The sequence below is a fragment of the Pelecanus crispus genome, chromosome 21, assembly GCF_030463565.1.
Source record: "Pelecanus crispus isolate bPelCri1 chromosome 21, bPelCri1.pri, whole genome shotgun sequence".
Taxonomy (NCBI): Eukaryota; Metazoa; Chordata; class Aves; order Pelecaniformes; family Pelecanidae; genus Pelecanus; species Pelecanus crispus.
This window is the reverse complement of record NC_134663.1, coordinates 3,081,221-3,096,686: the sequence shown is the minus strand read 5'-3', so window position 1 is coordinate 3,096,686 and position 15,466 is coordinate 3,081,221. Positions and strand designations below refer to the sequence as shown.

Sequence of the window (15,466 nt, the reverse complement as noted above, 5' to 3'; positions counted from 1 at the left end):
CTGGTATACAGGATAATCAGTTCTCTAGTGTGTTAATGCTCGTTATGTGCCTATTAAAATGAAGGTTAACTCAAGCATTAGGGTGCCTCCTCCCGTTATGAAATCTGAAAAACAGGATTGAATTTGGGGGGGGGGGGGGGGGAACCATCAAACACCTAAAAAATTGTTTCTTCAGCTTCTCTGGGAAGCAGTAAAAGCAAGGCTACGCCGAAGTCTCGGGTATGAAGGCATGATTTTAGTAACGTAATCGCGCAAGCGAGGGGAAGATCAGGAATGCGGTGTACGAGGAATAAGGTTTTAGGCGCCGAGAGGGTATTTGCATGCGCCTACGTGAGGTGCGGGGTGTTTGCGCCCGGGTTCGGTGTTGCGCACACGTGTGTCGGCAGGCAAGAGGCGATGCCTGCCGTCCGCACGCACGCGGGTACGGCCCCGCTGCCTTTCGGGGGGCCGAGGTCAGGTGCGGAGCTGACCCGCCGCGGGAAGGCTCGCTGCCAGCCCCCGCTGTACGTGCCGTGCAGAAATGCCCCTGCCCTTCTTCCAAGCTGCTGTAACCCTGGGCTAACTGCTAAACGGATGGGAAAATATTTTTTCTTAAAGGGCAGGTGATTTTTTTTTGGGGGGGGGGGGGGGGGTGAGGGAAGATTTAGGACTGCCCTGTCATTTCCTTGAGCTCAATTATCCATAGGAAGTCCCCCCCCCCTCCCTTTCCCACCGCCTCTCCAAAGATTAACTTTTTGGTTATTGTTGTTTGGCAGGTACTTTTAATTGGCTGGAAAATATTCTTCCTGTGAAGTTGCAGTTTTCTGGGGCTTGAATGAGTCCAGTCTGCCATTGGCTCTGCCCAGCGCCTCCCGATTGGCTCGGCAGCCCGCGGGGGGACCGATAAGGGCGGCTATAAAAGCCCTCGACGCTGCTCCTGGTCCCCCAGCGAGCAGGAGCCAGAGGGGCCAGGCAGAGCCAGGCTGCGGCACGTCCCCGAGCCTCGGCGGACTCCTTTCTCTCTCCCTGGGAGCGCGTATCCAGATCCACATCTTTGCTCAAGCCGAAGTGGAAGAGGAGAGACACACACACACACATACACCCAAAAAAAAAAAAAAAAAAAAAAAAAAACAAAACCAACCAAAAAACCACCCAAAAAAACCACACTTAGCGGAAACTTGTCAGAGAATGCTCCTAAAGTCTGGTTTTCTCCTGCTGCTGGTGATCAGTGCATCTGCATCCTATGAAGCTGAACAGAATGACTCTGTGAGCCCCAGGAAACCCAGGGTTGCAGCCCAGAACTCAGGTAACACCCAGCAAGGAGGGCTTTGAGCCTGAACCCTGATGTGTTAAACTGTTTCAGATATCTCTACTGCTGATTTTTTTTTTTTCTTTTTTTCTTTTTTTTTTTCCTTCTTTTTTCCGCTTATAAACTTAATGGCTGGTAGGAACAAATATTGATTTAAGGGTCTGATTCAGGAGGATATTGGTGGATAGCTGGAGAAGAAATCTTCTCCTTTCAGGAGCTGGGTCAGGGGACCGGTGTGTGATCTGCTTGCAGGATGCAATCCATTCTCTCTCCTCCTCCCCCATCTACTAAATGAGTTCCATGTACTTCCCCCCCCCTGCCCCCCCCCCCCCCCCGCTTGCATGTATCTTTCTCTCTTCTCCAATTGCAATCATACTTTGGTGTTAAATTCCTTGCTTTTTAGGAAGTTGATAAAATCCGTGGAAATTTGACTGAACCATTGTTCTGCCAAACATCTGCCTATTCAAAGAGGGGGAGAGAGATATGCGACTTTGAAGAATGCAGTAACCTAGAAACTGTCCACTGCTAGCATTTATTTTCAAAAACTGATTGCTATCAGTTAGATGGTACCATAAAAATACGATTGTGACATTTAGCAAACTTGCTTTTACAGTGGATAAAAAAATTGCTGGCAAGTCAGCTCTGGATGTCTCTACTTTGTGCACTATAGATGCTTAGATAAGTTGGACACATTGTCTTGAACAATGGAAATTAAAAATCTGTCTTCTAGTATACTGAAAAGATATTAGGTCTCTAATTTGGAGCTCATTAACAGATGTCTTATTTTAGATCTGCAAGGCTCTGCAGCATTATACTAGGGTGTTTGCTCAATTTCCTTTTGTATTTGGTTGCTATAGAAACATAGGGTCTCACTATTGCACCGTGCCTAAAACAATAAAAGCTTAATGCATACTAAGTCTGCTGAAAGCAAAGTTATAATTTGAACCTGTGGAAACATAATTATGGGAATGACTTGTGTGATGGTGAGGTTATGAACTGGAGAGAGGATGATCTTACCAAATATTTCTCCCTTCAGGCGCACAAGCAAGAGCGGAGAATAAGGAGGGGTTAATTGGGTGGGTTGTTTTTTTTTTTTTAATTTTTTTTTTCCTCTTTTCTGTAAAGATCCTAGTTATATAGATACGTCTTTAGGCTACAACTTAGCTCTTAATAAGGTGTGTTCTCTTCCACTAAATGCAAATCCTCACTTTTCCCACACCTAGGATCTTGATGGGAGACACTGGGTTTGCATTTCTTCCTAAAGAATGTCTCGTAACATGATCTGCAAAAGTAATGAATATGCCTTGCACAGACACATAAGGAGACAGATGTTCAGCTTACCAAAAAAGGTTAATCCCTACTAATTTCAGGGCAATCATGTGGCAATACTGCTGATTCATTGTTAAAATGCATAGTATCTGCACTAAAAAAGATGGGATGACATGGATACCCTCCTGTTCAGACTAACTACTGCCTCAGCGATTTTAATTATACATGGTCAGCTCCATTACCTTAACTTTCTCTCCCAAATGTCCCTTCTCTTTGCGAATCTTCAGCAATATGACCTTTCTTGGCTATGCTTGCAAACTGCTGGGTACCAGGTTAGTATTTAGCACCAAGCTGCTCGTTCAAGTCCTTTGTAGTACTGATAATTGACACGCAAACTAAGATCTTATTTCTAGATACTTCACGCTTTTTAGAAAAGCACAAATACCTCCAAAGCTAGCAAAACCAGCGCTTCCCCGCAGTAAGTGCAAATTTCATGCCAGCTTATTGGCAATCGCCATCACTTCGGTCTCATTTTCTAATGAGGTTTGTGAGCCAGATGCTGCCAAGCTGCTGTGACCTCCCGTTGGTCTCGGGCTGCGGAGAAGACCTCAGCACCAGTGCTCTTCATGGGCCCGGCCTCATTACTTCTGCCTTCTCTAGAGGAACTCTGAATAAAGCTGGCAATGCATGCAGTCAGAATGAGGTTGGGATGGACCTGTAAATCTCCATCTAGCCAAAGGCTATCAGATGTTACCTCTCTTTTAATCCGTATGTAACCCATTTAAGGTTTTGGCAGTTGCCGTTTCTGTTCCTTGATTTGCTGGTGATCTGTTGCATGACTTCAGTTAATAATTCTCTTTGGCAGTGCCTTTGGCTTCTCTTCGTTACCTCTCCCTCCAGTCCCCAAAAGCAGTAAGGCTGCCGCTTGACTGCAGTTGAGCATGCCTTGACGTTGTGCTGGAGAGGGGCTTTACGGCATCGGGGAGCGGTGCGGAGGTAATGTTGTGCCTGTGCCTCTCTCTGCAGCCGAGGTGGTTCGCTGTCTGAACAGTGCCCTCCAGGTGGGCTGCGGGGCCTTCGCCTGCCTGGAGAACTCCACGTGCGACACGGATGGCATGTACGACATCTGCAAGTCCTTCCTGTACAGTGCTGCTAAATTTGACACTCAGGTACAGTACGAGTATAAAGGGAACAAGAATAATACCTCGCCGTTAGAGCTCCCTTTTCATGCCCCGATTCCATAAAGTGCTTTTACAAGTCCTGCGACACTAAAGCACGTGCTTAAATGCTTTGCTGAATGGATTCCTTAATTTCTCTGTCCTCGTGGAGATGGGGGTCTGTGCAGGCTTAACCCTTCCTTACTTGCAGCCCTTCCTGCTGCTTAGCTACTCCTCTGAACCACAATTTTGTTTTTTGGCTACAAATCCATCCTTCAGGGCTATTTTCTACAGTACATTTTCCACATACTGTATGCTATGTGTGAGGACTTGGCAAGGAGCGTTTTGTGGGGCGGAGAGCTAAGTTTCCTCTTCAGGAGGAAATATAAACGTTCTTCTAACAAAGTAAGTCTTCTGACTGTGTGACCTGGCACAGGGCTGGGATTTGAATTGGAAGTCTTCGGGCCTGGGAATGCACGGCCAGATCAGCCTCTCCAGAGCTGCAGTCGCTCGCAGCAGAATAAATAGGATAATATCAGAGGACTGTGGCTCTGCCAAGGGATTCCTTCGTACTTGCTTCCCAAAATGTGCACACGCCCCCATTCCCTGCGCCCTCACTCCCAAGGACAAACTTAAAAGCTCTTAAAGCATTTTGAGGGCTGGTGAACCAGGTGCATTAAATCTCTGGTATGCAGCAAGCAGCGCGGCCCCCTCCCGGAGGGCAGAATTGGCCCATCGCTGGTGCTGGCACTTCCAGGTCTGTTCACGCAAGACTTCCATTGCCTAAATCTTTTGGGAACAGGAGCTCCCTGTTCTCTGTGGACTGCGTGCATCCCAACTTAAACTGCTCTGAATGTAACTGTGCAATAATTGTGAGCGCTTCGGGTCTAATTCCCTGCCGTGCTTGGTAAGGGACCTCCAGCAGGTCTGTAATTGCAGCAAGGGTAATTAATAGCAGCCAGCCACAGCGCAGTATCTGTTAATACATCCCTTTCTATGAAATCTGTTGCAGTTTAAGGTTTTTCTTCTGTTTCCAGGGAAAAGCTTTTGTGAAAGAAAGCTTGAAATGCATTGCAAATGGGGTTACGTCCAAGGTGTTCCTTGCCATCCGGAGGTGCTCCACTTTCCAAAGAATGATCTCCGAAGTGCAAGAGGAGTGCTACAGCAAACTGGACATGTGCGGCATTGCGAAACGAAATCCTGAAGCCATCACGGAGGTTGTCCAGCTTCCAAATCAGTTCTCAAACCGGTATGTGGAGCTTTCCTCAGCTGAAATGCATCAAATGCAAAAATGTGAAGCACAGAGAAAGAAATGAGAGGAACCAAGTTGAATAACTTCTTACAAGTCCTAATACAGCTTAGCCTAAGTAATGTTCTCTGCCTTTTCAAATCCTTGTTAAGTTTTACCAGCATTCTTCTGATTCTCTTTTTTGGTAAATACACTTATAAACATCTCCAGGGGAGAATCATAAAATTAACTAGACATACATTACTTCCAAGGCTGGAGTTTGTTTAAATGTTAGTTCTTTTAGTTTGAATGCAGTATAATGGTAAACAGAGCTTTTAAATACCAAACCAGTTTGATTAATATAGCATCCCTGGCATATTGAGCACGTAAGAGCTGCTCAACCTATTGCAACTTCATTCACTTCTTCAGACTGCAGCTGTCCCCTTTTTCGGGTTTATGTGGCACCTAGCAAATGAGGCCTTGCCCTCTGACTTACCATGGCAATATGAAGAACTAGGGAAGCTGAAAGGGAACCAGCAGACAGGCTCCTCTATAACCTTATTCTGCCATGATCCAGTGGTTTGTATTTCTAGGGATAGTCTGGTGTTCTTAATGGCCTCTTTTAGGGTTGTCTTCACCCCTGTTCGTTCTTGATAGCGAAGGCTGCCTGCAGAAATGGGCACGTCACGCTGCTCTCTGGCGCCTTTATCTGAGCACAGAACTGCCCTGTCCCCATCCTCCAAGGACAAGGGACAGAGGGAGGCTTCAGGGAGCTGCTGCAGTCTGCGCAGTCACGCTGCAAGGGCAGGGATTTCTTCCTCTAAATCCTGGAACAATCAGTGCCGAGTCTTGTGATTGGGATAAAAGGGATCTTTTTGAACAGTTTGAGTAAATATGCTCTAGAATTTGAGTGCAAACAGACCAAGCTGCAATTTAACGTGTTGGCTGGCTGTGGTGAATGCTACAGCTCCTCTGGGGTGGCTCTTTGACTTGATCTAGAAGCATCTTAAACCTCCAGACCTATCCTAGGACAGGTATGCAAGTGATATATCGATGTTGCATCTCTGGCCAGCGTAAATTTATTATGAAAAATGCTATTGTAGATATTCTATCCAGAGAATTATACTTGTGGGAAGGTAAAAATTATACTTGTGTGTCTTTCCCCTCTTCCCCCAAGCAAACTTGGAAGAGGTTTGCTTGAGCGTTCCCCCGAGGGCTGGGACGAGGAGCAGGCAGCGCTGTGGCATCACTGGCTCATGGGCTGGAAGAGCAGTTCGGGTTAATACGATGGACTGCAGAGTTAAGCAGCCCTTGGTGGGGCTGTAGGGGCGTTGGGGCGAAGGGGGGACGTGTAGACGCTTGAGCGAGGGAGGATGCAGTGATAGCAGCAGCGGTGTTAGCCGTGTTGGGGATGTTCCTCTCCGGAGGACCGAGCCTGAACCGGAGCCGCTGTCTCCCGAGGCGGAGGGAACTCCTCCCCCACAGCCGCCAACCCTCGTCGAAGCCAAAGGATATTATGACATGTTGAGTAACAAAAGCAGCAGGATTTCCCAGCTAATAGTTTACATTGAGGTCTCCTAAAGCATCCTGCTTTCCCAGCCCCTGTCCCAACATAGCCACAGAATAAGAATGTGCCACTTGGCCTGGGACGCTGAGAGGAAGTAGTTAAAGGTCATAGCATCTTCCTGTGATTTAATCTCATGGCAGGAGCAGGAGGAGAGGAAAGCCTTGTTGCCTTTGCTTGCAGTCTAGCTGCTGAAAGGCACTAGCGAGCCGTTTGATTGCAGCTCCAGCTATGGAAACCACCAAGCTGTGTTTGTATGAAGGAGGTGTAGGCAGCGCAGCAGGGGAAGGCAGATAGGATCCGTTCCTCCTGTCCTGCTAGACTGGGACTGATTTAAGCTGCATGCATGGCTCTCACAGATGTATTCATCATCAACTACTGTGCACGCTTCAGACCTTAATATTAGCGCTGCCGAGCTGTGCTTGCGCCGTGCTCCACTGTGCCAAAGCCTGGTCCTTTTGTACTTCGAGTGCAGCAGAAACTTTAACCTCACCTGACCTCCACTGGCTGCTCTAAAGGCCAGAGCTGAGAGTTAGGAAAGGAGTTTGAATGTGAACTCTCATTTCCCTCTTCCTTCCCCTCCTCCACCTGCAGGTTATTCTCTTCTCTGCTCTTCTGGAAAAATGTCACGGTGACCTTAAAGGCTTAAAATAAGTTCCCAATGTCCTTTCAGGCAGAAGTAGCCCAGCAAATATGGGACTGCTCCTCTTTTTTCCCAACTTTCTCTCCCTAGGAAGATGCCCTCTTGTACGGTGAGGTCCCACTTGCCAGCTTTGCTCTCCCTGCCCGAGCCAGCCGTGCACGCAGGGCAGCGCTGATTCTGCCTTAGCCGCGCAGAGGATCGTTCCTTTGAACACTGTTCTCTGCTCGGCTCGAGCAGCTCTGGAGAAACAGATCAGCACAATTTCCTGGCTCCCTCCTTGGGCAAGGAACGCGTACTCAAGGCTGCTGGAAGGCCAAAATGCAGCAGCAGGCTGTAGAGAAGGCAGGCACGCAACAGGGCAAAGCATGAGGTCATCAGTTTGTTGGAAGTGACAACTGATTGTATGTCCTGAAGATCTGTCCCCAGGGAATACATGCATCTGTCAGGCTCTGACTCGGACTGAGCTTGCTTCTTCCTCTTCCGGTCCCTTGCTAAAGGCTGTGCATGGAGGGAAAGGGAGAGAGACGAAAGGGGATGGTGCCACGGGGATGGATGTGTTCGTAGGAAGGGTCGTACTGGGTCTGTTTAGGGTGTTACCCTGTCTGGTGATGGGCAGTATCTGTCCATTAGAAGAACGCGATTATTTTTCTTCCTAAAGCTCCAGAAACTTGGATTGTTTAGCAGAGAGTAAAACACACACTTAAGCCACTTACTAGACCGTCTTAGCTCCTCGCTCTCACCTTCTTCCCAGTTCACCAGGTTAACACCAAACTCACCTGTGCGTACAGCCTTACCTTTCAGAGCTGGAGCAGCTGCTCGTTTAGGACACCTAAATTAGAAGTTTGATGGGTTGCGTTCCTTCCATATGTCATGGGCACAGCATCTCCAGCACCAGAGCATTTGTTCGATGCAGTGAGAATATGTGCGTTGTGCACTGTTGAAAATCGATTTCAAACGCACCCTGAATGACTTAAAAAATCTGATTCTCATAGTTTTATCGCTTGGACTGGTCTCCTGGCTTGAGGTCAGTTCTTACCTTGTTTCTTTGGTCTTGCTGGGAGATGCCTTGGGGTAACGGACGGTAACTCTCGTGCAGGTATTACAACAAGTTGGTGAGAAGCTTGTTGGAGTGTGACGAAGAGACTGTCAGCACCATCAAGGACAGCTTGATGGAGAAGATTGGGCCCAACATGGCAAGCCTCTTCCACCTGCTGCAGACAGATCACTGCGCCCAAGGCCACCCGCGTGCGGACTTCACCAGGAGACGTATCACCGAGCCGCAGAAGCTAAAACTCTACTTCAGGAACCTCCGAGGTGAGGGGTCCGTCCCGGCCCACGCAAAGCGCAGCTCTGCCGAAAGCGCGTAACGCCTCGGGGGAGCGACAATGGGTGTGTAAGGGATGCTAAGCACTACCAAAGCTGACGTCTCTCTTCTAGAAGAGTAATGCACCCAAACCAAGTGTACTGTAGCTAGTTTTAATAACAACCAGGAACTGGTTTTAGATTTAGTCATTAATATTTTCTATTCCTCTCGAACAAAACTTTTGCATGGATCTGTGTTCAGTGTCTCAGCTTTCCCGCCGTCAAAATGTCTCCATCTCTTTTCTTCCCCACAAAAAGATACCCCAAACAATCTTAGTCTTAAATATAACCGTACAGTAGTCAGGCCTTCAGACACCAAACTCTAAATGTACTGTAGCGCTAGCACCATTGAAGTCTGAAGATTTGGCACCGAGGAGAATAGCTTATTCTCTCTTGTAGTAAGCTGGTAGGCGATGATAGATGCACTAATAACTATTGCACATCCTAAAGATGTCAGTGGAATTCGTGTTATGAATCTGTGCTGGCCATGGACGAATATGAATGTCATATTCCTGGTCTCTTAGTGTCATGCAGTCCTAATCCTTCCAATACAGCTCCGTTAACCCGTTGATTTACCAAACTCGCTAGCTGTGGGTGATTCTAGTTACCGTGACCTGGCACCACAGTGCAAAATGAGTTAAAACTAACCCCCCGACACACACCAAATGAGGAAAGGAACGTTTTGTACTATGGCAATGATTAAAAGAGGTGCCAGTCTACGGTTGAAGCTAGTCAGAAGGTTACATAATCTTGCATTGTATTTAAAAGCTAACATCTATGTACTGTATTTAACTATCTAAAGCTTTAAAAGAAATCTAACAAAAACAAACCCTGTCTTAAGACTAGAGTATTAAAGGTCTTGCTCTAACTGTGGTATAAATAGTTTTAAAATCTGTCATGTACTGTACATAAATTCCACAAGAGTCTGCTTAAAAGGAGCAGAATATAATAACTTTATTGCATAAACTTAGTTTTGTAAGTTAGCTATTTCTTTTTTCCTGGAAACAGTATCTCTGTCATATGAAGAGTTCACATTCTACTCTGTGGCCTTTTTACAATGAAAGAGAGAAAAATGTTTAGGATGGAAATTACAGGGCCAGAAACAAGCCTCTCTTCTCAGAGTTAAAATGGAGGGGGGGGGGGGGGAAACCCCAAGAAGCGTTCAGACTGGCCAGTCCTATCTGCACAGAGCTGCTGTGAGACACAGGAATACCCAAGGCACGAGTGCTGCTGGAGAGCTATTTGGGGAATTATCAGATGGCTGACAAAAAGCTGCTTTGGGATCTCATAGCTGCCACAGGGTAAAACCTACTTTAGAAAGTTGGTTTCTGGAGAAAGGCAGGGAAAAATCCTTAAATTCTCTGCAGCTGCAGAAGCAAAGCAGTGTGCCTGCCTTTAAGAGGACACAGGCATTAATGCTCTCGGCTCTGCCTTTCCTCCCATCCACCTCCTCGGCAGCCGCGGCACAGGAGTGGAGCCGCCGTCCCGCAGCAGTAGCTGGGGGCCTCCCCCAAACGCCGCGCTCTGCACAGTAGTCTGGCCGGGCTTCGGTGAGCCAAAAAAAGCCACATTGTGGCATGCGATCAACAAGGCCAGTTCCACGCTCCAAATCTATCCCGTTAGAGTCCGTCTGCAGAGTGGATGACTCTTGCTCAACTAGTTAGAGAGCTAATAAAGGAGGGATCTATTTTTCTTTTCAAAATCTAAAGCAATATAACTTCTCTTTTTTTTTTTCTTTTTTTTTTTTTTTTTTTTTTAAACCACAAAGCCTTTAAACAATAACTTGCTGCTAATATATTGAAACCAGATGCAGTGGCAGCATTTCTAATATTGCTGTCTTCATTAAATGTAGCCCAAAAGTGCTGTCATAAAATTGTAAGCAGCAAAAAATGTTGCTGACGGTAGAGGGTTGTTACTTTATTGTTTTTTAGTACTCTGAATCGTGCCGTCCAGGGCAAGCAAGATGCAATATTGCTCGTTCTTAAATCACAGTCAGGTATATAGAGTCCAACACAAAGAAGTTTCGCAAGGTGAAAACCAAAGGCCCCTTGAATATCCTGACCCTAAAAGTTTGACTTATGCTTAGGAACTGATCCCGGAACTGTGCGTGTGCGACTTTCCACCCTACAGCGTTACACCTCACGCTGCACCGCTGGGAAACGGGGATTACTACATAGGCAAGTCTGCCGGGGTTTGTGCATCAAGTGCATATTGCTATTTGGGGAAATAGTTACAAAAAGGCCTTCACCTGGCTCGAGGCAGCGGCCAGACAGCCGCCTCGAAGGCTGCGCTGGTGCTACGGAGCCCGGCTCGGGGCCAGGGGAAGCAGCTCCCGCTTTTGGTACCCGAGGCCCCCGTGGGCTCGCAGCAGCAGAGCTCACTGAGGACATCTAGCAGCCACGCTTTTCCACGGAGATGCTCCTGAGGCCGAGTGGCTTCTCTGTTGCTTTGTGCATCCATTTCTACAAAAACCCAAAGAAGGTTTATAAAATTGATTTGGGGCTGGGGGGGGAGGGTTACGTTACCCCAAACCCTATCTTTTTGGGTGGTCATAATTAACTTTCTTTTTCCAGGGGGAATTTAAACTTGTTGTCCCCTTAATACGGGTGGGAAGATGACTGGGAAAATAATTCCCCCCGATTCGATTTGCTCTGGTATCACAGGTAAGCATCACCTGTGCAAACCAAAGCTCTGCCTCTCCGCACCGGCGCTGCTGCTGGGGACTCGCCGGATGCCGCGTGTCGGAGAGCGCCTCGACCACATCACGAAATTTTTTGAGCTGCTTTAATATGTCACTTTTTTGCCCTACACTGCAGTGGTGAGGAAGCCGCAAGCACGCATCCAGAAAATCAAAAGGCCTGGGGTTCACCTTGCCTAACTTTCGCCATCTAGCCTAAGCTGGTCATTTAACGCTCTCCCGTAGGAGGGGGACACGGAGACGGGAGAGGCGCTTCCCATCGACTGGGAAAGCTGCCTGATTTTAGATGGTTGGAATTAGGTGAGAGAGATCCCCCTGGGGATGGGGAATGATTCTCAATATTAAGTCCAGCTATTTCACGTTTTATTTAATCTCTAATGCTTTATTTTTTTAATCTTGCGTTCATTGCGAAATGATTTCTCTTGGGGGCGGGGAGGGGCTTATCTAGAAATGTTTGCATGATTCTCATTGTGATTTGTTTGCACTTTAGATGTTTTGTGCCATTATAAATTTGCTTTATGTATTTATAATTTAAAGATACTTAGAAGGGGGAGAGAGTTTGGGTTTTTTGTTTTTTTGCTGAGTACTGGAATAAACAGTGAGCATATCTGGTATATGTCATTATTTATTGTTTAAATTACATTTTTAAAGCTCAGTGTGTTCATATAAAGGTTATTTGAAACATATCATAGTAATGAGAAAGATGCAAGTTATTTTCTTTGCTTATTTTTATAATTAAAGATGCATAACATAATGAGGCCTATGTTGGATTTTTCTTCTGCAATGAAATAAAATGTCAAATTTAAGGGTTTTGAGTGTCTGACTCGTTCATTAAACCTTACCGTGACGCTACCCGAGAAGCCAGTTGTTACACCTGCCTTCCGCTGAGCCGTGTAGCTTTTGCGTCCGTTCTGGATGCCGAATACCTCGGGTTCCGATGCTGCGGGAAGCCGGGTTCATCGCGCGCGGTCTTCACCTCCTGGTGCCGCTCGGCAGCAAGGCTGGAGAGGAGGAGGAGGAAGGGGGTGGGTGCCGAGTGAATGATTCCCGGAGCAGCCTTTCGGCACCCAGACCACTGTGCCGAGTACAGCTGGAATAATCCTCGGGATGCGTTTGGTCTGACCAAAACCTCCCATCCTGCACCCCGCGACGTCCAAGAGCAGCTGTAAACCCCAGCGCTGATAATAATATCAGCCACGTGCTATATAATAAATAACCACGCTCTCATGGTTCTCTTTGTCAGGGGCCTGGCCTTGTAAATTGTATCTTAGCCTGATAACAAAATTAAGGCAGAACCATTTTTTTAACAAACGCCTCCATAACAGTGTGGCGGGACAAAGAAAATACCTTGATTTTGGCTTTGTACATGTAAATGTGCATTTACACTTCATTCTGGAAAGCTCTAATTTCCAGTGGAAGATCAAAAACATTTAATACTCATCAGAGGAGGACTGGCTCAGACTTACTGCTCCAAAAGCTACTGCAAAGTTTTAAAAAAAACACTACTTCCCCATCACATTAGACTAAGACTTGTCCAAGAGACCCAAAGAATAAATATTAGCAATACAGTTGCATTAAAAAAAAAAAAAAAAAAAAAAAAAAAGGGCTCTTCTTCCTTCTTGTTTTGTCCAGCAATGTAGAAATTACTTTCAAAAGGGGCTATTGAATCTTTGCTTTTGCTGAAAGCCCTTTTTGGTCAAAAGTGAAGTTCATAATAAGGTACAGTAACTTACCCGCATCAGAATTTACCATTCTTTGCAAACAAATAAGCTGCCGTGGCTCGCAGCGGTGAGAGCTGATGAGCCAGAGCGCCGCTTATTTAACGTGGCTGCAAAGCGGGGCCGAGGTGCCCAGGAACTTGGCCCTTCCTTGAGCTCCCGTTTATTGCCGTCAATTCGTAGGCGGTGACAAGCCACCCCCACCTGCTTACCTTGGCATCGCTTTGGGAATTCTCCGTTCCTTTACCTTGATATCACTTTGGGAATTCTCCATTCCTTTACCTTGACATCGCTTTGGGAATTCTCCATTCCTTTACCTTGATATTGCTTTGGGAATTCTCCATTCCTTTACCTTGACATCGCTTTGGGAATTCTCCCTGTTCCTGGCTCCAGGTGACCTTCACTGTCCCAGCGTGAGTTGCGCTAACACCTCAGAAAAAGGCAGAAAGCGCAGTTACGTACAGCATCCGAAGCACCGGGCTATACTGCCAATTTGATTAGGTTTCTCCTAAAATCCTTGCCCCAAAAAGAAAAAGTTAAAAAGCAAAATGGATTACTAAGAAACGCCAACATCGCTGCCAACTGAGCATCAAATCGGTTGGGTTGACGAGGGAATGCAAACCCCGTTCCTGTCGGTGTGCAAGTGCCGCTGAGTCGGCTGGCGTGCCGGAGGTCCCAAAATGGATGTCTCTGACCTTTCCATTCGCTTTTCCCTTAGCAGGAATCCCCAAAGCACTTGCTGAACACACGCATCCGCTCACCCACCTGTAAATCGCCAGCTGCTAAATAACACCCCGCGCACACACTCTCTAGAAGCCAGAGCGGCAAAGGGAACAGCATTCAATTAGCAATGACAAAAAAAAATTAGGGCTAAATAGTGAATTGTACGTTGCTAGCAACAAAGCCAGTTCACATTTCTGCTCTTGCAAAAAGAGTGCCTTGGAAATAGTACAGATGCCACGCTTCCAAAAGCTGGCTTGCGCAGCTATTTTGTAATTAATACCCACTATAAAATAATTACTGTCAATACAATGTACTAGTCATATGAAATCTTCATAAATCTCAGCCTGTATGGCTTCCTCGTCAGCAAACCACATCCCTATAATGAAATTGTTCTTAGAGAATTTGAGGGTTTTGCTGGCCCAAAGCACCTCACCCCACTGCGTGGAGTCACTTGGACATTACTCTAATAATTCTACACAACAAATGCTGCTTGAAACCCTGCTAATTCTGGGTTAGTTTGGGTTTTTTTTCTTTCTTTCTCCCCTTAGCTCCCCCAAGTGCTAAAACGTGACCCCCAAAATGAAAGGACTGAAGGACACGAGAACTCTCCAGCATGGTTCAAAGCAAGACCGACTGCGCTCCACCAGAAATTGCACACTATAATACAAGTTTTCCTTTCCTTTTCCTAAATTGAAGACTGACCTCATGATGGGGATTATGTATCCTATAGATAAAAAATGTCAACAATTCATTTACATAGCATAGAAAGCAGGCAGCGTGGGTCAAGTGAAGTTCTTTAACAAGAACAAAGGTGTTAATCAGGCTGGTTGGAGGATTTATTATTATTATAATTAGAAATTTCATGAGAAATTTTTACCTGGTGTCCCCAACTGCGACAATATTTCTGAAGTGCAACAACTTCTCAGGAGCTGGGGAAGAAAAAAAAAAAAAAAAAGACACATTTAGAGCAGTGCTAGTAACCAGGGTTTTGATTTCCAAAAACTGGTAGCAGCAGGGGTCTAATCAAACGAGCCAGCACGGTGGAAAGGCTGTGCAGAAAACAGGCCGAGGAAAGGAAATCTCGGCTCGATGCCGACGGAGAGCTCGGAGTGCATTAAAGTCCTGGTTATCATCTTCAAATGGAACAAACAGCCCAGGAGTTAATTTGATTTGGCCGAGGCCCAACGTACATGATTGACTGATGGTCTTGTCTTGTCCTTTTTTTTTTTTTTTAAAGAAGTTTCATTACAAAACAAGGGGAAAATCATTTCAGATTTTCCTGGTCCTCGCCCTTCCTGCTTGCTTTGCTGTTCTGAGCAAGGTGGGGAGAGACAGAAAGAGGGAGAGCAGGAGAGGAGGAGTGTGATCTTTGGCACTTCAAATGACATGGGGCGAAACGACTGGGAGCGAAATTTGGGAACAGACTCCACTTCCTGCCTCCTGTGAACTTAGAAAAATAAAAAAGCCCAAAAAAAGAAACCCCTTCCACAATATAATAAAGGACATTGTCTTTGCCATCATGATTCAGCCAGTACGACCGGGAATATGAAAGAAGTTTAAAAAAAAAGGTGAAGTAGGATGCTAAAAATACAGTTGAAGTGCAAACAAATTGACCCTGCAGTGGTCGTTCCCATCGTGCGAGGTTCGATGGGCGAGAGGGAAAAGGAAAAGGCCGAAGGACTGCAAAGGGGTGCAGACGTTACCGCGTTATGAACTGGGGAACTCACAGGCGCAGGACACCGAGCTATACAAATGCAATCGAGATTTGTCATGTATTTCAGGGTAAAGCAATGCCCCAAAATGATGCTGATGGATA

General features: G+C 46.3%; 1 protein-coding gene across 1 annotated transcript; it reads left to right on the top strand.

Annotated features, from left to right (window-relative positions):
* Positions 1-814: 814 nt before the first annotated feature.
* STC1 (stanniocalcin 1) lies at positions 815-8,516 on the top strand. Its single transcript, XM_075724066.1, is given in 6 exon segments — positions 815-874; positions 876-1,070; positions 1,072-1,285; positions 3,584-3,726; positions 4,752-4,963; positions 8,246-8,516. Coding segments are annotated over 6 exon segments (1,095 nt in total).
* The last annotated feature ends 6,950 nt before the right edge of the window (positions 8,517-15,466 follow it).